Below are 24180 nucleotides of genomic sequence, written 5' to 3'. Positions count from 1 at the left end.
ACCAGCTGAGTTCCTAGTTTGATACGTATGTTACTACTGTCCTTTGTTTTCAAAGATGCTGCTTCATGATGGTGGATCACACTGTGTGTGATTATAACGTTGATGAGGGACTTGCATCTTATTCCACCTACAGCCTATCCTTAACAATAATGATCAGGATTAAACATAACTATCATTCATTTAAATGCCACCTTCTCAGTTCACAACCACATTTTGCCTGTGCACAGAAAGACCCAAAGCTCTAAGTCACATTGCTGTGTCTGCTGCTTCAGATAAGCGATATGGAGTTAGGAGGAGAGGGAAGTGAAGGAGTTGTGGGAAGCAGGGTGGCAGGAAGAAATGATGCTCGATTTACTCCTCACCCCAGGACCACTGGATTCAACTTCTGAAGATACACTTAGCACATGGGTAAGAGCTTCATCCCCACAATGTACTTTGTGTTGTCTGTCCCAAAACTAGTTGTGCACAATTCTGTCTCCTTTCTCTCATTCTGCTTCTTTGTGACCAACAACATGGGTTAGCAATATGACTAGCTACAGAGAAGATTTTACTTTTTATACAAGAGCATGAGTGGCCTCAGGCACAGTAACCAGCTGACTTATTAAGACATGGAAAAATATTATGAACAGAGTTCAAAGTCGACATCAATGGGTGCCTCTCAAGCTTCTGCCTACAACAGAAAATGAAATGATCCCCAAATGCCCCCAACACATACTTTTAGGTTAGAGCTTGCACCAATGGCTTGCTCTGCTGACATGTTTAATCTCAGTAAGAACTTCTTTTGATATGGTGAGATCCGAAAGACCTAGTTTTAGCACACTAACTGTATGATCTTGGGGAAATTGCTTAACTTCTCTCAGTGTGTTTCCTTAGAAGTAGAATAAACATAATGAAAGGCTTCCCTTGTGGCTCAGCTGGTAAAGAATCCGCCTGCAATGCGGGAGACCTGGATTCAATCCATGGGTTGAGAAGATCCCCTGGAGAAAGGCTACCCACTCCAATATTCTGGCCTAGAGAATTTCATGGACTGTATAAGTCCATGGGGCTGCAAAAGCTACCCACTCCAATATTCTGGCCTAGAGAATTCCATGGACTGAATAATCCATGGGGTCGCAAAGAGTTGGACATGACTAAGGGACTTTTACTTTCATTTCAATGTTACCGAAAGAGTTGTGGGGAGTCCAGCTGCTCACCGCTTAAGAGGCAATAAGCAGGCCAGGTTGGTGGAAAGGAAAGTTTGCTTTATTTCAGATGCCTGCAACTGTGCGGGGAGGGTGGTGGACATCCATCCAAAGGCCGACTTCCCGTACCCTCACAACCAGTGGGGCAAGAGATTTTACAGACACAAGTCGGGGTGGGGGACTACATGCAGGAACAGCAAAGTCATCTCTGATAGTCGTCTTCAGATTGGTCATCGGTGGTCTGACTAGCGACATGTTGGTTGTTTTAGGTACAGCTAGTCTTCAGTTCCATCATCTATTTGTTCCCATTTCTTTGTGGCCAGTTCTCGGAACTGTGGCAGCTCATGTCCTTGGAACAGTCTGGTCATCATGATGTTAACTTCTCCACCTGGTGTTTTAGTATCTGTAAGACAGCTCACAGGCTATGGCTCAGAATATTATCTATAGCCCTTGAGAAAGAACTAAAGGTCCTTGACTACATTATTATTTAGTCTCCTTGGACTGTTTCCCTTTGTTTCCACTTTTCTCGTTTCTTTCGTTAAACTTATTCTTTGACTAAAGTTTTCCACAGACAAAAGGCAGGCAGAGGACATGGTGTAGGGGCAAGGTCCATAGGGTCCTTCTCCTCAAAGGAACGTTGTGAAGAAGAAATGATAAAAATCAACATAAAGGGCTTATCACGATGCCTAGCCTAAGTGTTCAGTAGGTGTCAGCAATGATCACTTTTAGGATTCCCAATTTTCTTGGTTTCCTTTGTTCCCTTCAATCTGATAAAATAACAACTACACTGAATTGCAGTCTTCTCACGTGACACTAGTGGTAAAGAATCCTCCTGCCAATGCAGGAGAGGCAAGAGATGTGGGTTTGATCCCTGGATTGTGATGATCCCCTGTAGTAGGAAATGGCAACCCATTCCAGTATTCTTGCCTGGAAAATCCCATAGACAAAGGAACCTGGTGGGCTGCAGTCCATGGGGTCACAGAGTCGGGCACGAATGAGCGACTACCACTTTCCAATAGTCTTGCCTGGAAAATCCCATGGAGAGAGGAGCCTGGCCAGCTATAATCCATAGGGTGGCAAAGAGTCAGATGTGACTGAACAATTAATACACACTACCACTGATTGGGATTCCCTGGTGGCTCAGAGGGTAAAGAGTCTGCCTGCAATGTGGGAGACCTGAGCTCAATCCAAGAGATGTGAGTTTGATCCTTGGGTTGGGATGATCCCTGGTAGTGGGAAATGACAACCCATTCCAGTATTCTTGCCTGGAAAATTCCATGGATGGAGGAGGAGCCTGGCAGACTATAATCCATGGGGTTACAAAGAGTCGGACACTACTGAGCGACTTCACTTTCACCACTGATTGGAGAACCAAAAAAAAAAAAATCCGATAGTCTATCAAACATTGTTAATATCTTGCTTCCTAAGGATTTTTCTCATTTTTATAGTAAGACAAATTTTCCAATAAAGAGGTTTGGAAAATCCTTCTTCCTACTTTGGAGAGAAATTACAATGTTTCCAATTTTTAAATAGATGAACCAGTAACCTACTCTTTCATCCCTTCCTCCATAAATTGAATACTTTCAGTGAGGCTGGGCTCTGTGTGGCACCAAGACAACTGGCCTCTAACCCAAGTATTGAGGAACCAGGGCTTTTGGTCCATTTCAGGGCATGTAGGCAGAAGGGGAGGCAACCATGGGGAATAGTGACTGTGATAGTTATTCATAAAATGGAAGAACTAGCAATGCATAACTGTAGTTTATTAACTACTTTCTAAGTAAGATATCCAGGCATCTGTTGATGAAATTAGGTAACTTTGAACTCATGGGTTAATTAGCATATTTTACAGAGACAGTCTGTTAACTTAAGCTTGTATTTACTTGAAAACATATCAAGTTGAAGAACAAAGGAAAAGCTTGAAATCTTTGTATGACCTTCCCAAGACCTCAGTGTTGCTAGATATCAGTTAATAAAGTAAAATATTAAAGAGAAAATAATGTAGTAATCAGTCTTTTATCTTGATATAAAATAACCATGAGAATATCTTGGGAGTGTTCCAGTCAAAACAATATCAAATTACTTCCTACTTAAGGTAAGAGGTGACTATCCTGATTGTGTTTTGTTGTTTATGCAGGATTACCAAAGTGTGGGTGGGTGTGTTTGCCCGTGTGTGTGTTTGTGAGAGAGAGAGAGAGAAAGAAAGTGTAATTAATCTGTTGGTATTTAGTACTAAATTCTTCTTCCTAAGGCTTAACATTTGTAAAAGTAACATTGGCTTATTAGGTGACAGCAATAACAATTTGCTTCTCCTAAAAATTCTGCTTAGGGGCCTTAAGCCTTGGAATTTTCCCAACAATCTCTGTAAGATGAATTTAACATTTTTACCTTCACAGAAAAGTAAAGTCCACTCCTTGAATGCCTGATCAGGAACTGACTGACAAGGAAAAAAGCATTGCTTTCCCATCCAACCCTTTCAATTGAACAGGGAAAATGGGGAAAGATCAATAGACCAAGAATCAGTGAGAAGACTCAGAGACATATTTATTAATGAAATATATTCTAAAGCAGAAAAGAAAAGGTCAGCAGCTCATTTTCTGGATTCCTAGCAACGAATGTTGCCGCGGTGTAATGGGGAAATGCTATGAAGGAAGAGCAGAGCCAGTTCTGGACTGCTTGCGTGGAGGGACAAAGGACTCATCAAAGTGGACGGGCCAGCCCTTTTCACAGCCGATAACGATGACTCTGTAGGCTTTGGTGGCTTTGTAATAGCATGGAGGCCGGGTGGACCCTCCTTTATGCTTGCAAATGGTGACCTGGAAGGCAGACTTGCTTATTCTGAGATTGCCTCTGTAAGGTTTTCCATTCTTATCTTTACAGATGTCCTTGATGTCATTCTTGTTGCCATGAACAAAGGTGTTGATGCCTTTGCAGGGTTTGGTCAGTTTTCGTCTCTCCATCATCATTTCACAGTATTTGTTATCCCGGCCCTTTGGGCTACGATCATAGTGCTGGGTCAGGAAGTGTCTGTATCTGCGGTCATCCTTAGCCAGAGTCAGTGGGGTCAGACTCAGTCCCAGCATGAAGACCAAAAACAGGGGGCTCAGGACCATCACCATCTCTTTCAACAAGGGCTCCTGCCAAGGACAAAAGGAGATGCAATAGTAGCACAGAATAGAATTGCCAAATTAGGCTAAAAGGACAAGGATTTTTCTCTCTGGCAGGGCATCATGAATCATGTATCCTCTGTCACTAGATATATTTTTTTCTTTTCCTTTCCTCAGTAGTCTCGTATGTCTTCTCAATTGATTCCTTTGTAACATCTGTAAAAACGTTTCCTGAATACAACTTCCAAGTACAACCACCAATCCCTATCCCTGAGGATCTCTAAGAATTTACCTTTCTATCAGTTGTTGCAGTTCAAAATCCACTCACATTCTTTAATTCATTTATTAACTAATTTAATAACAAGCACTACATAAGCCCCTATTGGGTACCAGGCACTGTGCTAGGTCCTAGAACACAAAGGCCATTAAGACACATCCAGTGCCTTGCTAATCCAGGATGCAGCACCCATGGGGAAAGGATGGGAGTGCCAATTTACTGAGAAGAGACAGTAAGATACACTCTGAGAGCTAAGAAGAAGGACTTTCAGGGAACCTTGAGCCCAGGGAAGGGCTATCAGAGAGGACTGCTGAAGACACGATTCCCGCACAAGTCAGTCCATCAGCTGACTGTGAGAAGAGTAGTGAGCGCAGTTTCACCCTGAGGTGAGAGGAAGCGGACCTAATTCCCCAAGAAGTAGGCTTCCCTGGTGGCTCGGTTAGTAAAGAATCTGCCTGCAGTGTAGGAGACCTGGGTTTGATCCCTGGGTTGGGAAGATCCCCTGGAGAAGGAAATGGCAACCCATTCCAGTATTCTTGCCTGGAGAATTCCATGGACAGAGGATATCGGCAGGCTACAGTTTATGGGGTCCCAAAGAGTTGGACATGACTGTGAGACTTTCACTTTTTCATGACTTCTTAGCAATCACACATGCTGCAAAATTCTTATAATGGGATGAAAGTTTGACCTTAAATTTATTTTTAGATATACTATAATCTTTATGAATCCTAAATTGAAAGATAAATGGTATAGTGTCATGGACATTAAATTAATTATTAATTTTTACATTGTGCTTTTCTTGTGTGTAAGTCAGTAAACATATTTTCATATTAAATGTTTTTGTAGCCCTTAAAGAGGCCACCGGTTGTAGCACTAAGCCTGTCATGATGCTAAACAGTCCTGGGAGTACAACTGTGACTCTAGAAATATAAGAGCATTTGGGGTTCTGCAGTTTACATGGGAAGCCATGTGACAGGCTGAGTGAAATGACTGCCCTTTCTAATCAGCATCTGGCATTGATCTTTATCTGTTTATCATGACTATAGACAAATTCGGTATATTGCCAAAGAATTATCAGATTTTACACTAAGAAATTCTTTGGTCATTCCTCATTATTGAAATAGTCCCTGAAAAGGTTTCCATTAAGCACATAAGAGTTATCATTTGTAATAGAATCAGCAAAAATAATTTGGGGAGGTTGGCAAGAAAGTGGTAGACGACTGGGAGAGTCACGCCTAAAAGAATAACAAGCCGTCCTATAGGACCACTGCTCCAGCACAGCCGCTGGGCTGCCACGCCCCCCACACGCCAAGCTCTTTACATTTACACGGCGCTTTCAGTCTCCTGAGTGCGTATTTCCTTCCTACTTTTGTGGAAGACACTTTTCTTGAATTGTAATCAGTTAAGTCCCCTGCTCTGCAATGGACAAAATATTGCCTTTTAACATCAAAAGCAGTTGTAGAATGGCAGACTGTCAAGGGTGGAAGTATCCTTAATGATCACACTGTGAATAGAGGCCAGAATCCCAGAGTTCAAAAATCTAGCAGAACCTGAGCTGGTCGTACCCAAAAGAGTCATTAGGTGGCAGCGGTGGATAGGAATGTTGTCTCCCTCGCTTGGAGGAAACGGTGGGTCCTTGTAGGAGTCAGTATTGTACAGGGGATATTGCTGATCACAGAAAGGGGTGTGAGCTGGCAGGCCTGGCCACAGTCTCTGTCCAAACACTCTATGCTTTAGACATATAGTATTCACCTTGAATCATACTGCCTGCCTCATAGCAGACCCTCAGTAATAACTGTTTTAATGACTGATGTCATTTTCCTCTCCAGGTCTAAACTTATCTATGAAATGAGAGTTGCGAGCTATAAAAGTTCGAAATTCCATGGCTCTCATTAAGCATAACGGACCCATTCTAGTTTCACTAGCAAAAGTCCAGTGAGCATGGAATTGGAAAGATAAGTTTGTATGGGCTTAGTTGGTGTCACAAGGCAAAAAGAAAGAGATGTCAGGGTGATCTGAGCCAAGTTTCACTGGTGTGCATCATTCTGTAAGGCTCAGGATGTAAGCCCAGGCCTCTCCACCTCTAATTAAGGCTCTGACCCTACCTCAGGGTTGGCACCCTAAAAGGGCACTTGTTTGTTGGGAGGTTGAAGGTCCTTATGTTCCGGTCTGGGGAGGTAAAGGAATATATTTATTTCTGATGTACAAAATTTGCATATTCATCCTGTAACAACTCAGCTAAATTTTGCTCAGGCTTATTGCAAACTTGGGGGCTTCCCCAGCAGCTCAGTGGTAAAGAACCTGCCTGCGATGTAGTAGCCTCAGGAAACAGGTTAGATTCCTGGGTTGGGAAGATCCCCTGGAGGAGGGCAAGGCAACCCATTCCAGTATTCCTGCCTGGAGAATCCCACGGGTAGAGAAGCCAGAGGGACTACAGTCCCTGGGGTTGCAAAGTGCCTGACACGACTGAGCGACCTAGCATGAATGTGTTCCAATCATGACTCCCTGAAACATCCAGAAACCAAACCCTAGCAAACATGCACCATGGCCACCTCTATTTAACATCTGCTCCCTCACTCATACCTTCCACACAAATGTTTGCAATTCTAAATTTCCCAAAAAGAAAGGTAAAAGGGAATTGGGAAAAGACAAATAAGAGACAGAATATTTGTGGTACAGAATATTTGTGGGAAAAACACAAATAAGGACAGAATATTTATGGTACAGAATCTGCGTAGGCCAAAAGTGCAGGGCCTCACATTTGGTCAAGGACTGTCAGACTCATTTAGACAGATCCTTCTAGACCCAAGCACATAATCGTCAGGTCCTTCTAGACCCAAGCACTTAATTGTCAGTGGAATTTGTTCCAAATGTTCTTTAGACTAACTTTACCTGTGTCTCAAACCCACCCCTTGATCTTTATAAAAATTAATATTCTCGTCCTCTCCCCACAGGCAATATTTTGTACTCAACAGATCCATCAAACTTTATGCACCAAAAAATTACCTTGACATTGGATTATGAGTAACTACTGTCAGTGTACCTTCCTTTGAACTTTGGATGTGTTCCACTTACTTCTTGGAGCATCCAAGAACTTCTCTCTTCCTTTTTTTGTTTGCACTGTATGATTTGTGGGATCTTAGTTCCCTGACAAAGGAATGAACCCACACCCGTGGCAGTGAAAAGCAAAAAGTCCTAAACACTTGGACTGACATGGAATTTCCCCAAACTTTCTTAAGGAAAGTAAATAGCAGGGAAGGAGATAAGACTGAGAACACATGCATGCATGTTATAAGAAAACAGTGCTAGGACTTCCCTGATGGTCCAGTGGCTAAGACTCCAAGCTCCCAATGCAGGGGCTGGGTTCCATCCCTGGTCAGGGAAGTAGATCCCTCATGCTACAGCTAACGATCCTACATGTGGTAACTAAAAAAAAAAAAGATCTGCCATGCTGCAGCTAAAAACAAGGATGGAAGATCTCCCATGCCTCAGCTAAGACCCAGTGTAGCCAAATAAATAATAAATATTAAAAAGGAAAGAAAGAAAACAGAGCTAAAAATATACTTCTGTTTTTCCCTTATTAAGCCACATACACTGTCTGTGTCTGGGGTGGGGTGGGGGCATCCAGATGCCCTTCAGCACCTGTCTCTCCTTCTTTGGGGATTTTATCACAATTTAGGAATCTCTCCTAAACCTCCGCTTGCTCCCAGCTGCACTAGTTTGCTTTTATCTACATATAGAATATCCCCTAAAGAAATCTGTTTTCGTTTTAGACTTTGGAACCTAATTCATTTTCTTCTGAATTCATGAACTTGGGCCCAGAGGCTTTAAAGGGTGGGGGAATAGGTTCATTGAGATGGATGGACAGCTAGAAATAGCATATAAACAAACAAACATATATAAAACAATAGATTACCCAGATGGAAGAATCTTACAAAAATCTAGAAGTTTCCTTCCAACTGCAGAGGAATTCCAACTGTTTGTTCCTGGAGATGGGTTCCAGCTGAGTGAACCTGGAGGCCCCTCCGGTTCTGATCATACAGTGATCAGATGGACAGGGTGGACAGACTAGAACTGAAAATCCTCAGTCCTGTCAGAGACACACAGACCAAGGACACTACTCTTGGACAAAACATGGAGAGTCATTCGCCTCTTCCTTGGGCCCAACTGGGTCGAATATTAACTCACTTGAATGGATTAGAGATTTGTTCTAGGAGGCAAAATTTGATAAATATGGCCTTTTGTCCCCAAGTTGGCTTTTTCTGACATCCCTGGTTCTTACCCCTGCCCAAGACAAGACCCAGGTTTCATTGTTCCCATGCAATGATCTGGATCCCAAAGATGTTGTTTCTTGGGCAAGCTCCAAGAACTGCCTTGTAGAAGCCTGCAGAGAAGACGGGGTCCCCCAGGAGGATGCAGCTCCACTGTACTTTCTCTTTACCCACAGAATTTGGTCTCATGAACAGGTGCTAAGTAGGTTTTATAGAACCGGGAAAGCACTTCCAGAGTAGGTTAGGTGACAGCTGTTAGCACCCTGCACCTGACCTCAACTTCCCAGCTCTTAACCTTCAGAAATATCCTTATCCTGGGCTTCTGTTTCCTTTCTTCTTTACCTGTCCACAAATGACTAACTGTGAGCACCTGATATTTTGTTGTAAAATTGTCTAATTCCACCATCAATGCAACACTGACTTGTATCCGCTCACAAAATGGCTATGTTGCCTGCATAGAAAGTGGACCCAAGGGTACCAGGATCACTTTCAGATCCTATGGTTTCAAATATCAGGGGATGTTCAACTTTAAGGAATCCTATATGTTGTTTTCTTCCCTTGTGTGCTGTTTCTCAAGGGCCCTCTGTTCCTCATCAGTTCCTGGGAAATAGGAATGAGCAGAGCTGCACGCAGTTCTCAGGACTGAGGTCACGAGACAGAGCGCATGCGTGGATTCTCTTCAGTGACCTTTTACCTTACTGTAAACTATTCAGTCACGTCCCTACTACTCAGGATGTGGATTGTCTTCTGGCCCTGTGACGACTGTTATTCACCTGGTTCTGTTTTTGCTCAACTTTATTTTTGCTGCTTAAAGCTTCCTTGTATGAAAGTATATACACACAGGCTGTTCCAAATAAAGCACCCTTGTTTCACTCGAGACTTGGGTCCCCCGCGTCCCTCTCTTCGTCGACTCCAGTCCCCAGGTCCTGGTCTGTAAAGACCATAACGAGGTAGCAGCAGGCGGCCAGCCGTTTCACAGACCCCCAGCAACCACCTTCACTGGTGTTGGATCTAGGACTCTGTCATCTTGTTAAAAATTACCAACCTTCTCTTGTCATTTACCCACCTCTACGTTTTCAGTCTCCCGGTATTTTAGGCATTAGCTAAAGACATGCTGCCTACCAGTAAAACAAATGCACTTGACATCATCATAATAATTATAATAATCAGTGTTACCTTGCATTCTATGAAAAGTTCATATATTTAACCCTCACCAGAACTATGTGAGGTGGTTAGTATGTAAGTCAGTTCTTCTTCTTTTTTTTTTTAAGTCAGTTCTTCTTATGAGGAAACTCTGAAATCAAACAGCAGGGGAACCTTAACTGAAACAATCCTTTCTCTTTTTTTTTACTAATAACTTTCTTGCTTCGTCCAGTTTCTGCCTATAAAACCCTTCCACTGCAGGCTCCTTGGAGCACCTCTCTTATTTACTAGATGAGATGCTGCCCCTTTCGTCAATGATTCAACAAAACCAATTAAGTCTTCAAATTTACTCAGTTGAATTTTGGTTTTTAACAGAACAAAGAGAAGTAGCAGGATGTGGGGCCTCTGCTGGCATCCAACAATGCATCCAAACACTCACTTTCCTCTTCTGAGCAAACACACTGTTTGAGAGGAGCATCTATTTTAATTAACTGTGCATCACTTTTTAAAAATAAACTGAAAAATTGAGTTTTGGAAAGTTTTCTACCATTACAAACCACACAGCTGGGACTGTACTGAAAGAGGATGCCAGACGAAGTTACATCAGTAAGGAGGAGAAGTTTGATGCCAGGGTATAAAGCAGCAAAGGATAGGCTAGCTCTGTTGTTTGGTGGCAATGCTCCCAGGGATATGAAGCTGAATCCTTCTTAGTTTATCATGCAGAGAACCCAAGAGCCCTTAAGAACATAGCCAAGGGTACTCTTTCTGTTGTATGTGAGAGTAATCCCAAAGTGTGGGTTACGCAAACAATTTTCTGGGACTGGTTTTTCTATCACTTTATCCTAGAGGTAGAGAAATATTGCTTGGAGAAGGATATCCCATTCAACATTCATTTGCTGCTCAGCAGTGCTCCCAGAAACCCGCTATTCATGGCTGACTTTCATCTCAACATCAAAGAAGTGCATCTGCCACTGAATACTACATTGCTCATCCAACCTAAAGACTAGGGAGTTATACTGACTTTCAGGAAATATTATTTATGTCATATTTTTCATCAGGAAGTAAAGGCAAGTGACAAATCACGAACAATCTTGTGCCAATTTTGGAAGGACTATTATATCTACAAGGCCATAAAAAATTTTGACTTTGCCTGGCGTGAGGTTCCAATGTCACTGAGAACGGGGTTTGGAAGCACATTTGCCTACAGTTTGTTCACAATTCGTGGGTTTGAGAAGGTGGATGAGAAGTCCAAAGAGGTCTTCAGTGACTTAGTGACCCTCAGTGAGAAGCTGGATTTAGATGCACAAGGGGACAGTTTCACTGAAATCCTTACTGTGCAACACAAGAGGTTACTGATGAAGACCTAATGGAATTGGAGGCCCAGAGAAAGGACAAAGAGATACAAGAGGAAGAAGTAACTGAAGAACTGATGAGATTCACGACACAAGAAATGGCAAGGGGATTTTCTTTACTTGAGGAGGCACTGTTAGTTTTTGAGCCACAGGACCAGAACATAGAAAGACATAAAAAGCTTGCAGAAACTGTTCAGAATGCAATCCAGTGCTACTGTGTCATTTAAAATGAGAGTAGAAAGGCTACTACCCAGACATCACTGGATCATTTTTACAAGAGGCTAGGTAGAACTGAAGCTGTAATACTTCAGCCACCTGATGCGAAAAGCTAATTCACTAGAAAAGACCCTGATGCTGGGAAAGATTGAAGGCAGGAGGAGAAGGGGATGACAGAAGACGAGATGGTTGGATGGCATCACCAACTCAAAGGACATGAGTTTGAGCAAGCTCCAGGAGACGGTGAAGGGCAGGGAAGCCTGGCATGCTGTGGTCCATGGGGCTGCACAGAGTCGGACACGACTGAATGGCTGAACAACAGGTAGAATTGAATCAAGCAAGGAACCAGAACCTGTGCCATCGATGTCAAGTATGAGTGAAACTGCAGCCTGCCCTCCATCTCCTATTGCTGATGACCCTTCCGCTGAACCATCTCGCACCTTCTCTCCCTCCTCTGGTCAGGAACTCTCATCTGTTCACTCGATGCCAGCCCCATATGCCAACTGTTGTACTGTACTACTCTACTTTTCAAGGTACTGTACTGTAAGATTAAAATTTTTTAATTTTTATATGAATTTGTGTGAAAAGTGTTATAAAACTATTATAAAACTATATTATAGAAGTATTATAAAACTATTATACTATAGTACTACATAGCAGGTTATATCAGTTGCCTCCCTCAGCTAACTTTTTTGGACTAATGAAAAAGAGGACTTACAAACATGCTCTCAGAGTAGAACTCCTTCTTATGTAGGAGACTTACTCTGTTTTGAAACTATGCCAATATCCTGTTCTTTATCAAACTATCAACTTATTCATTTGTTTATCAGTGTAGCCTCATGGGTTCTCATTTTTTTAGTTGTTTATATAATCTCTTATTTTCATTATTATCTTTATGCTCAAATTGTCACAGATTTTGCCATTGGGAGCCCCTTAAACTGACTTCTGTGTCCTTTTGACGTTCCCATCATTTCTTGGGTATTTCCTTGCTTTCTGGCTAAAGATATTCTAGTCTCCTCTTTTGTGCTCCCTGTCCCAGCCCTGAGGGTAGCCATTTCTTCAGGGAGCCATTTCTCCAAGGCTCTTTTAAGGATAGTACATGGTATTTAAATAAAAGTCAAGTTCTTGCTAAAAGCTAAGCATGCTTGACTCTCTTGGGATGTTGCTATTATCAGACTCTTTGAGTGACTCTTTGAGGAACTGTGTATACATAAATTCACACACATTGACAAAAGTTGAGGTTGCAGCAGAACCAAGAAAGCAGAGGGGGGATTAAGGATTAGCCTTTCTGGAGAATGAAATTCATAGTCAGGAAGCAAGAACACAAGCCAGATCAGATTGCAATGAGGGAAAGCCTTGAGACCGTTAAATGCAAAGCTCAAAATAGATCAGCCAGTAGGTCAAGAGGTTTAACCTAGTGACTCTTTAAAAGACTCCACTTAAGTAGATGTGAGACTTGTCTCCTAAACTCCATAAGGCTGACTCTCTTCATCTTAGATGCCTGCCTTGACTTCCCCACCCATGTGGCTTGTCTCTTGACTATATCCCCACCTGTGGAGAAAGAAGCAGTATTGTACTGGTTGGAACTGTCCTAGTGATTAACACCAGGAAGAAAGCAGAAGATGGAAGATGTGTGACTCAAGAAATTTCTAAGCAAATGACTTTTTTTGAGACCTTGCTTCCTTGGTGGAACCAGCATGGGATGCCTTTTAAGGAGATGGAGGGTACTGTTTGGACTAGCAGCCTTCCTCCTAAACAGGTTGCCCTGTCTCCCCACCCTGCCTCCTTGCTCCTCACTCTAGCTGCTCTGATATAAGAGCCCCTGATGTTACCCCAGTATGAGTCCCCAGGCTCCTAACTCAACAGGCGGGGTGAGCAGCAAAGCCTTCCCTTGCCAAGGGCACAGCAGGAAGAGGTAAAGGGGGAAATCCGAGGCTTGAGGAAGAAGGGTATTTCACAATGAGAAATTGTAGCCCTTTGGGGGTCCATCCCTAGGGTCAGTTCCCCATGCACAGTACACCAGGCAACACTGTGTAGTGAGAACTCTGCCCTGGGGAGTTGGGGACCTCACACTGGCTTCTGCTTCCGTGCCAAGATGCAACTGTCTGACCTTGGGTCCACCGTGACTCTCATTCTCCTCAGGTGTACAATGGGATGCCAGCAGGAAGGTTCTTTCCATTGCTTGTGTCTTGTCCATCCGTGAGTTCAAGGTAACTGTCTATATATATATTTTTTTCATAAATAGAAGTGTTTTGCATGGTATTCAAGAGATGTCTCCCATGGCCTACATTTTATTTCTGTGTTATCCCCGGTGCCACAGAGAAACTTGCAATTTTCTAAACACATAGTGCTCTGCCATATGTGTGTAATGTCTCTGACCTTTTTTTCTCTCTGAATTGCCTATCCTCTACCCCTAATTGGAGGGGGGACCCTATTTATGCTTAAAACTCTCCCCAGGGAAAATCTTTGCTCTGGAACCTTCCCTGATTCACCCTGACTCCACCCCTTTCCTCTTGTTGCTTCATAATAACTCCACCCTCACCTCTCCTGGAGTTCTTCTCAAGGTCTGGTTTATATTATGACTCTCGTGGTTGTGTCTGTTGGGGAGAATTCTCAGCACTTGGGTCTTAATCATAGTTCATGATTTACTTGCTTAGCTCTTTTCAGGAGAAGACAGGTATCTGGCTCTGGGGGAGAGTGCAGATTTGACATTCCTAGATCCTTCAGGTGCCTTGTCCTCCTCTCTTACCAGCTGTTACCTTTCACACAGGCGTTCTGGTCAACCATTAATGCCCCTGTGATAAGCTACCAGAAGAGCTGGCACAAGTGGCTATCCCTGATGTGAGGGTGGGGTCACTGGGGCTTGCTCTAGGGGGTGGTGGTAGGGGTTGGGTCTCCTAAAATACTTGAAGCCCAGAGACCACTGAACAACCCAGGCTGATTAGGTAATTAGGTCTTCTCCAGTCAGGAACAGCAGACACCGAAGTCTTCTTTTCTCAGGTACCCTAGCTATGTCTGACCTCACTTTAAGAGGACCCAGGATTGGGAACTGGAGTGAGAAAGGACATGTGGAGAATGTGTGCGTCCTTGGGCTGAGGAAACAGTGATAAAGTGGAGAGCCTGGGAGGTGGAAAGCAGGAGACGGGGGCCCAGTCCTGTGTGCACCTAAGTCCAGACCATGGACTGCACCTGGCGGGTCACAAGGGAGTCAGAGCCACCCTCTGGGAAAGTGCAGCCTGTGCTCAGGTGTTGGAACCCCTTCCCCCTTTATCTTTTGACTGCTCCTCGTGTCTTGTGGGATCTTAGTTCCCAAACCAAGAATGGAACCTTGACTCTTGGCAGTGAAAGGACAGAGTCCTAGCCATTGGTCCACCAGGGAATTCTGGCAACCCCTTTCTTTCCCGGTTTGTGCTGCTGGGTGTATGAGGGTGGGATGGACAGGAAGAGACATGGGAAGTCTTGTAACATGGGGATCATCAACAGGGACCTGCACAGCCTCAAAAGCTTTTTATCCTTTGGCAGTTGATTTGTCTTGAGAGGTAAAGTGTTGGGGTGTCAGCAGGAGGTGGAAATTAGGAGAAGATTGAACAATGTTTCCCTGGGGAAGGGGCTGCTCAGTAAAGGTTGATCAATGCATAGCTTTGTGACAGGCTTGATGGGCCACTTGGGCTGTTTGACTCCTAGGGAATTCCCAAATTTCCTCCATCCACAGTGACCTCTGTTTCCATGGAGCTGGCTTCAGAGGACCCAGAATCCAGAGCCCCACTCCTGAAGAGGAGCCAGGAAAACTGTATAACTTGGGAGAGGGGCAAGTGCCCTACCTGAGAGAAGAGTGTGGGAGGTGTAGGTGGGCCTGGCCACAGCCTCTCTAAGGGTTCCTTGGGGCCTGGAGCCCAGTGGTGTGGTATAGTAGTTCTAACATTCCTAAACTGCCTTTGAATTTAAGGGGATTTCAGGGGTTAATTTCCAAGCATTCTGTGAAGGGGACCAATGTACACTTCCTTTCACCTTCTCAGCTGGGCCTGGGATCAGCCAGTACTGATGTGGCTTCATGATGTCTTAGGAGTCTTACCTTGAACACCTGCCTCTTCTAACTGATTAGCATCTTCCTGCCCTGCTGTTTCCTTCTTCCATCCCCCTTTGTCTTTTCCCTCCTCTCCTCACTGTGTGCCTACAACTGCTGTGACCACACTTCCTGTCCCCCTCACCTTGTATCCTTGCCCTCTTTCATTCATTCTGCCCCATGCCTCCCATTCCTCTCTCCTTCTCTTCTCCCTCACATCAATCCCTCTGTGTCCCCGAATCCCTGTGTCCCTATTGATTTCTCTGTGTTTCATCCCATCCACGACTCCATCCCCATCTCCTCCAAAGTCCCATTTTGTGCCCTCAGCCCCCAGCATCTCTCTCCTCTCCCCCCTGTGTGTCCTCATCCCTCCACATTGAGTCCCTCCTTTGCCCACCTTGTCACTCACCTGAGGGTACTCTTATCTGACCAGAACCCATCCCTTCCCTGTCCTCTCCCCTTACCCATGTTCCACCGTAGGCCTCACCTCGTCAATGAGTCCTCCTGTTGCAATGCCGGCTCAGCGGGACACAGCTTCCCTCCACTGGGCTTCAGATCTCTGAAGGCCTCCTCTCACCACAAACGTCTTAAGAACTGGCTTGGCCTGTGGTGCTTTTATTTGGGTGTGGGCTGGGGAGCAGCCTTGGATCAGGAAATGAATCAGGTTCATGCCTTTTCACTTACATATTCCAAGTGAGTGGATACCTATGGAGCAAGTACACCTGCCTAAACATCTTCAGCAATGAGGAAGCTTGAATCCTCACACTCAAAGAGTGGAGCTGGCTATAGCCACAAGATTTTAACTAGTCTGATAAAACACCTGGCCTAAGTGTCTACCTGAAATGAGAATTGTCATTTATCATCTTCTATACACCCCTCTGGTTCTGATTCTGGGAAGAGCCATCATTGTGGTGGTAAAGATTGCTTTTTTCTGACCTGGGATACAGATGGAATAACCTACAAGGTTACTTTGCATGGCTTCCTGTCATTAAGAATGAGTGATGGGAGAGGGGATGATGACACAAAGCAGAGAGTGATGGGGCAGCTGAGTTAACTGTTGGAGATGTTGTGTCCATGACTGGGAAGGGACATGCAGTCTGCCAAGACAAGGAAGGTTCATTGTCTCATGGCCAGTGTGACTCCAGCCTTGCAGTATTCCAAGCCCTCCTTCTATTACTCCTAGGCTGTTGGAAGAATGAGATCATATCATGCCACTCTTTTTCAAGCTGAAGTCAGTGGTTTCTGTTGAGCCCTGAAAATTTCCAAACCTAGGATCTCTATGCCATAGCTTGAGTCAACAGATCTACCCGGAGGAGCAAATCCTTCAGTGGTTTCTCTGGAAAAGATGCTTAAGTGCAGCTGCTGTGTGTAGGATTGCCAAGAACAAGAATGAATGACCATATGGAGGGTGGAAGGAATGGAAATTGCCATATATCTAGGCCTGGAAAAGTAGCTGATAGAAAGGAAGTCAGGAGCCCCAGACTCAAGGACAGACGTACAAATTTGATGACAAGCCACCTCTGTTCTATTCTGAGAGAAGTCCTGCAAAAGATTCGAACTGTCTCTCAAGCAATCACTTGAATGCTGCTCCTGACCACAGAGTGCGAAGAGTTTTCCCTTCCTGTTCCTCACTGATTCCTGAGTGCAGCTCTGTGATGGAGGGAGGGTAGGAGCTGTCATTATCTGTCCCCTTTTCTGTCAGTCTACATTTCCAGATTCTAGAGCCTGTGCCCCTTCCTGACCCAAATGTGAATGAGCCACAGTATTCTCATATCTCTCTATTTCCCACAAATCTCAGACACAAAGGAGGGGATAAGCTTCTAGAGCAGAATGTAACCACATTAAAGAAGGGTACAAGCAGACACACAGCCTCGTGGGTAGTTCTGTAAAGTTTATTGTGTATGCACCAGGAGTTTCACCAGGCGGTGCTCGTGGTAAAGAACTTGCCTGCCAGTGCAGGAGACTGTAAGAAATGTGGGTTCAATCCCAGAGAGGAAGGCATGGCAGCCGAGTCCAGTATTCTTGATGGAAAATCCCAAGGACAGAGGAGCCTGGTGGGCTACAGTCCATAGGGTAATAAAAAGTTGGGCAGGACTGAAGTGACTTAGCATGCATGCAGGGAGCTTCATTAAAAAAAATTTTTTTTTAATTGAAGGATAATTGATTTACAATATTGTGTTGGTTTCTGTCATGTATCAACATGAATCACCCAGCTGAGCCAGACTTAAAGGAGGCTGGGGGCTTGTGCCACAAGGACTGATGCTGATAGGCAGGGTGGATGATAGGGCTGGACCATGGTTGTAACTGTGGGCCTTGGCCAATGAGCATGGCCCATAGTGCTGACCCAAAGTTTAGATGATCTCATGCAAGTGAGCTAGAACGATGTGGTATTGTCCTGTGATCACGTGCGACGATGAAGATTGTGTGACCACAGGACGAGGTGACCACAGACTTTGTGTCTGTGTCTGACCATTGGGCAGTTCGTATAATGAATGCAGTGCATGTCCTATGAGATTGCAGGAGGTTACAGGCATTTTGAGCTATTATGACAATTCATTCCGAGTAATGTAGGAAAGGTTACATTTTTGATGGTACAAATATGAGCTACATGAGCAAGCATTGTGTGGAGAAAAGTACTTCATCCTTTGCATACCATCCTGTAACATTGCAGCATTGCATTGAGGGTCAGTTCAGTTCAGTTGCTCAATCATGTCCAACTCTTTGTGACTCCATGGACTGCAGCACTCCAGGCTTCCCTTCACCATCTCCCAGAGCTTGCTCAAACTCATGTCCATTGAATCAGTGATGCCATCCAACCATCTCATCCTCTGTGGTCCCCTTCTCCTCCTGCCTTGAATCTTTCCCAGCATCAGAGTCTTTTCCAATGAGTCAGTTCTTTGCATCAGGTGGCCAAAGTATTGGAGCTTCAATTTCAGCATCATTTTGTACATATACAAAATATATGTATATGTATGGTTGATTCATTTTGCTGTACAGTGGAAACTAGTACAACGTTATAAAGCAACTATACTCCAATAAAAGTAAATTAAAAAAAAAAGAGAAAGCCAGCCAGGAATCCTACCGTATAGGAACCATACTTCCTGTGAAAAGAGGGATATCTTCTGCATCCTGGCAACTAATAACACACTCCCTCCTTGCTCACCCAGTAGGCCCCCAGCTGTCACTGTGGTTCTAGCTCCTTTTCCCTCTGCTCCCCAAAGTCTGTTCTGTGTCCTGGTCACTAACTTCAGCTCTAGGGCTCCTTGTCTTACCCAGTATCTCTGCTGTGACTCCTGCATAAACTGATCCAGCTGGTAGTCCTGGGGCTCAGGGGCAGCTGGTCTACCCCCATCCTTGGGATTGGAGATATAGAGCAGTCCCTGTGGGTGGGGCCAGCAGAAACACAAGGGTTCTGAGTCTAAGACCTGAAGAAACCCACAGACTGGCACAGGGCCCACTTATGCAATGAGCCTCTTTGTTTCATCAATTGCCAATCCACGTGTCCCCAGGGACACACCACAGCTGCTTCTCTTGTAGCAAATCTAATTCCAGGTTCCTGTGCAGGGCACAGCTCTGCCACTGGATCTGGACTTCTTAAATGAAAAGTATCACTGGCTGAAGAATGGCCTTAAATTTTATAACTCAGCTTGGGGGAAACACACGGAAAGACTCAAGTACATAAAGGCAGGCTCAGTACACAGAGCAAATAGAGTTGGGGAGGTCTGTTTGCACAAGAGTAACCCAGGTCCTCCTTTCACTTTAGTGATCGTCTGGTTCCCTCTCATGCAAATGTTCTTTATCTCCTCACCTCTCTGTGCTGAAAACTTGAACTCTGAGATTCTCATTGCTCAAAATCTTATAAATAATCCAAGCAGTTTGTGATGCATAGATGAGTTTTTGTTATTGTTGTAGTCATATTTTTATGCTTTCCATGCATTAAATTCACTTTCTCTTGTTTTCACCCTGGCCTGCTTATTGCAATCACTTCCTGTGAAGTAGCATAATCTGAAAACACCCAGAGCAAAGTCTGTAAAATCTGCCAGGACTTTTCCACTGTGATATATTTTTTCCTTTTAAATTTTGAAAAAAATTTGAATTTACACAAAAGTTGAAAGGAAAGTTCCATGAGCTGTTTCTTTATTGAACTAATTGAGACAAATGAAGATGGATGCCCACCACCTCCTTCCTGGGTTTCCCTCATAGCTCAGTTGGTAAAGAATTCACCTACAGTGTAGGAGAAGCCAGTTCGATTCCTGGGTCGGGAAGATCCCCTGGAGAAGGGATAGGCTACCCACTCCAGTCTTCTTGGACTTCTCTTGTGGCTCAGTTGGTAAAGAACTCACCCACAATGCAGGAGACCTGGGTTTGACTCCTGGGTTGGGAAGATCCCCTGGAGAAGGGAAAGGCTACCCATTCCAGTATTCTGGCCTGGAGAATTTCATGGGCTACACAGTCTGATAGAGTCAGACACGACTGAGTGACTTTCACTTCACCTTCACCTCACCTCCTTCCTCTCCCTTTCACTTGCCAAATATAACAATGTGCATTTTGTACAAACAAGGGCATTCTCCTACTTCATCACAATCATCAAATAGCCGTCAAAATCAGGAAATGATCCTTGATTTATGACTACCTCTAATCTTCAGAGGCACAGTCACATTTTGCCAATTTCCTCAATAGTGTCTTTCAGAGCAAAAAATTTCCATTGAGAATAATTTGCTGCTTTTATTTGTTGTGTCTATTTTTATTCAACTTGGAGCGGTGCCTCAGTCTTTTCTTGACTCTGATGATTTTGATAGTTATTTTGAAGCTGTACCTCTCTATGAGGGTTTGTCTAGTGTATCCTCATGACTAAATTCAACGTGTGTGTCTTTGATAGAAAGGTCAGGGAATTGTTGCCTTGTTATTTGTATTGTATGTTATTGTACCTTATTAGGTGGCACATGACGTTTAGACATTTGCCTTGTTAAATATGTAATTCACTTTGAGCATTTATTAAGGTAGTGTCTTCCAGGCTTCTAGATATAGTGACTATTTTCCCTTTTGTGATTAATAAGTGTTGGGGGAGACAGTACTTTGAAACTATGTCAATATCCTGTTCTTCATCAAACTTTCAACTTATTCATTTATTTATTGTACAAGTGTAACCTCATGGTTTCTCACTTTCTTAGTATTTTATATTAAAAATTATTTTCATTATTTATCTTGATGCTAAAATTGTCACAGATTTGGCCATTTGGAGCCCCTTAAACTGACTTCCGTGTCCTTTTGACATGTCCCCATCATTCTTTGGGTACTTCCTTGCTTTTTGGCACAAAATATTCTAGTCTCCTCTTTTGTGCTCCCTGTCCTAGCCCTGGGGTCAGCCATTTCTTCAGGAAGCCCTTTCTCCAAGGTTCTTTTAAGGATAGTACACGGTATTTAAAAGCCAAGTTCTTGCTAAAAGCTAAGCATGCTTGTCACTCTTGGGGTGTTGCTATTCCCAGAATCTTTGAATGAACAGATAGAGGGACTTTATGAATGTAAATTCACACACAGATTTACATCTCCATTTTATATCAGCATTGAAAATTATGACTAGTCTTTGTTCAAGTTTCAATCTACCACCGCAAGTTTCCTTCTAGTTTCTTGTCCTCTACATTAGGAATTCTCATTCCTAAATGAGAAAACTGGGTCAGATTTTTCTTTAAATAATTGTGTATGCCTAAAGAGTTCCAGAAAGTGTCACAGTGGCATGAGGATTGTTTTGAGCTTAAGACATTTGGGAATTAATTGGCAAGCACAGGACAATGCTTTCTCTGTACTCCCCTTATATCTCTGAATATACTGAAGGCATTTAATTTTATCATAGCGAGATAGGAATTTGTGTATTGTGTGAAAATACACAAAATCCATTTCTTACTGATCTGTGATGGGAATTCAGTAGGGTAAGGATGCGGGGGGGCAGTGTAGGTGAGAACTTTCCCCTCTGTCTGTGTATATCTGTATTTCTGGACTAATGTGTGTGAATGACTCGTTCCACAATCAGTTGTTTAGTTGCTAAGTCATGTCCAACACTTTTGCGACCCCATAGACAGTAGCTCGCCAGGCTACTCTGTCCGTGGGATTTCCCCTGTGGAAATATTGGAGGCAGTTGCCATTTCCTTCTCCAGTGTATCTTCCCAACCCAGGGATCAAACCTGCACCTCCTGAGTTGGCAGGCGGATTCTTTACCACTGAGCAAACCAAGTAGAACTGAATGCAATTGGCAAATAGATTCATAAAAGCAACTTTGGCGCTGTGAAAAACATAAAAGTCTTAAGAAAATAGATTTGATATTGAGATCTTACGTTGTCTTTCTTCCTGGGAAATATAAGCAGGTTTTTAAAATAAGAAATACTTACAAAGAAACAAAACAATTTTTAACTGAGGGAAATCTTAGAGATCATCTTTCTACACACTTCCATTTCTCAGAAAATAATACTAAGGACCAGAGAGATCACACGACCTAGCCAGTCACCGCAGGGTCCAGCGAGGGAAGTCTGCTGGCCCAGCTGGTAGAGGGAGTTGGAATTCCATGATCACATACTTTTTCTCATACACGTGTATGCCAAGTGGGAGATACCCTCTCTTATTCATAGAAAATACCCAGAGCCCTGCTGATGTCTCCCTTTCTAGCTTCCTTATGAGAAATAGAATTACATAAAACATAAAAACAGTTGAATTTGGGGCAGAACCGGGAAAACGAGAGAGATTAAGAATTAGCCCTTCTGGAGAAGTGAAACACTCAGGTCAGGGAATGAAAAAGGGCTGGATCCGATTGCAATGAGGGAAGGTATCAGGACTGTTTAATTCAGAGTTCAAAGCAGGTCAGCCAACAGGTCAAGACAGTGAACTTAGTGACCCCATGATAGACCCCACTTAAGTAAAGGTGAGATTATCCCCTAAACTCGATAAAGCTGACTTTCTTCACCTTAGATGCCGGCATGACTTCCCCATCCACGTGGTTTGTCTCTTGACATGAGCCCCCACCTAAACAATATCTCCCACCACAGGGCACAGCAGGAAGAGCTGGAAGGCTAGAAGAAGGGGATTATTTCACAATGAGGAATTGCAGGTCCTTTGGAGTCCATTCCGAGAGCGGGTTCCTCCCCAGCAGCACACCAGGCCACTTAGGGTAGTGAGAGCCCTGCCCTGGGAGCCTGAGACTGGGGCTGAGCTGACGCTCCAGCTGCCAAGACGCGTCCATCCGACCTCGGGACCGCTCTGGCTCTCAGTCTACTCGGGTGTGTATTGCTCGTGTGCAGTTCTTCCTTGAGTTCAAGGTAACTGTCTATATCTTTTACGAGTTGAAGTGTTTTCCATGGCGTCAACAGACTTCTGCCCTGGCCTGCATTTTATTTCTGTGCCATCCATCCCCTGCCTCCTCCTGGCCACATGGAGAAATTTGCCCTTTTCTTAACACATGGTGCTTTGCCGAATGTGTCTAGTATCTCTTTCTGAATTGCCCTTCCTCTACTCTTCATGATGGGGTGGGAACCCTATTTATGCTTAAAAGTGTGCCCCAGGGAACTCTTTGCCCTGGAACCTTCCCTGATTCCCCCTCAATCCACCCCATTCTTCCTGTTGCTTTCTGATAACTCTATCCTCACCTCTGTTGGAATTCTTCTCAAGGTCTAGTTTGTATTACAACTCTAGAGGCTGCTTCTGTTGGGGAGAATTCTCAGCACTTGGGTCTTAAATAAAAGTCCGTGATTTAGTTGCTCAGCCCCTCTTAGGAGAAGACAAGTGTATGGCTCTGGGGGAGACTGCAGATCTGATGTTCCTAGATTCTTCAGGTGCCCTGCCCTCCTCGCTTACCAGTTGTTTTCTTTCACACAGGCGTCTTGGTCAACAATTAATGCCCCTGTAATGAGCCTTCTTCTGGTAAGAAGAGCTGGCACAAGTGGCTATCCCTGATGTGAGGGGTGAGGGCGTTGGGGCTTGCTCGAAGCAGGAGGAAGGGTCAGGGGCGGGGGTGGTCTCCTAAAATGGTTGAAATGGAGAGACCACTGAACAACCCACACTAATTAGTTAATTAAGTATCCTCCAATCAGAAACTGCAGACACCGAAGTCTTCTTTCCTTAGGCACCTTAGGCAATATTTGACCTTGCTTTAAGAAGAACCAGAGCTAGGAACTGGAGTGGGAAAGGACATGTGGAGAATGTGTGCGTCCTTGGGCTGAGGAAACAGTGATAACGTGGAGAGGCTGGGAGGTGGAAAGCGGGAGACGGGGGCCCAGTCCTGTGTGCACCTAAGTCCAGACCATGGACTGCACCTGGCGGGTCACAAGGGAGTCAGAGCCACCCTCTGGGAAAGTGCAGCCTGTGCTCAGGTGTTGGAACCCCTTCCCCCTTTATCTTTTGACTGCTCCTCGTGTCTTGTGGGATCTTAGTTCCCAAACCAAGAATGGAACCTTGACTCTTGGCAGTGAAAGGACAGAGTCCTAGCCATTGGTCCACCAGGGAATTCTGGCAACCCCTTTCTTTCCCGGTTTGTGCTGCTGGGTGTATGAGGGTGGGATGGACAGGAAGAGACATGGGAAGTCTTGTAA

At 44.2% G+C, this 24180-nt stretch overlaps 1 protein-coding gene across 1 annotated transcript; it reads right to left on the bottom strand.

Annotated features, from left to right (window-relative positions):
- Window positions 1-3820: 3820 nt before the first annotated feature.
- Window positions 3821-4297, bottom strand: LOC133066900 (angiogenin-1-like). The gene has a single exon (XM_061158287.1). It carries the CDS (start codon window positions 4295-4297, stop codon window positions 3821-3823), a length of 477 nt encoding a protein of 158 aa, XP_061014270.1.
- Window positions 4298-24180: the final 19883 nt, after the last annotated feature.

Source organism: Dama dama, chromosome 12 (genome assembly GCF_033118175.1).
Source record: "Dama dama isolate Ldn47 chromosome 12, ASM3311817v1, whole genome shotgun sequence".
In the NCBI taxonomy this organism is placed as follows: Eukaryota; Metazoa; Chordata; class Mammalia; order Artiodactyla; family Cervidae; genus Dama; species Dama dama.
This window is presented reverse-complemented; position numbering and strand designations above follow the sequence as displayed.

Excerpts from the sequence above, each read along its gene's own strand:
- LOC133066900 (XM_061158287.1), bottom strand. The coding sequence starts at position 4,297 with ATGGTGATGGTCCTGAGCCCCCTGTTTTTGGTCTTCATGCTGGGACTG.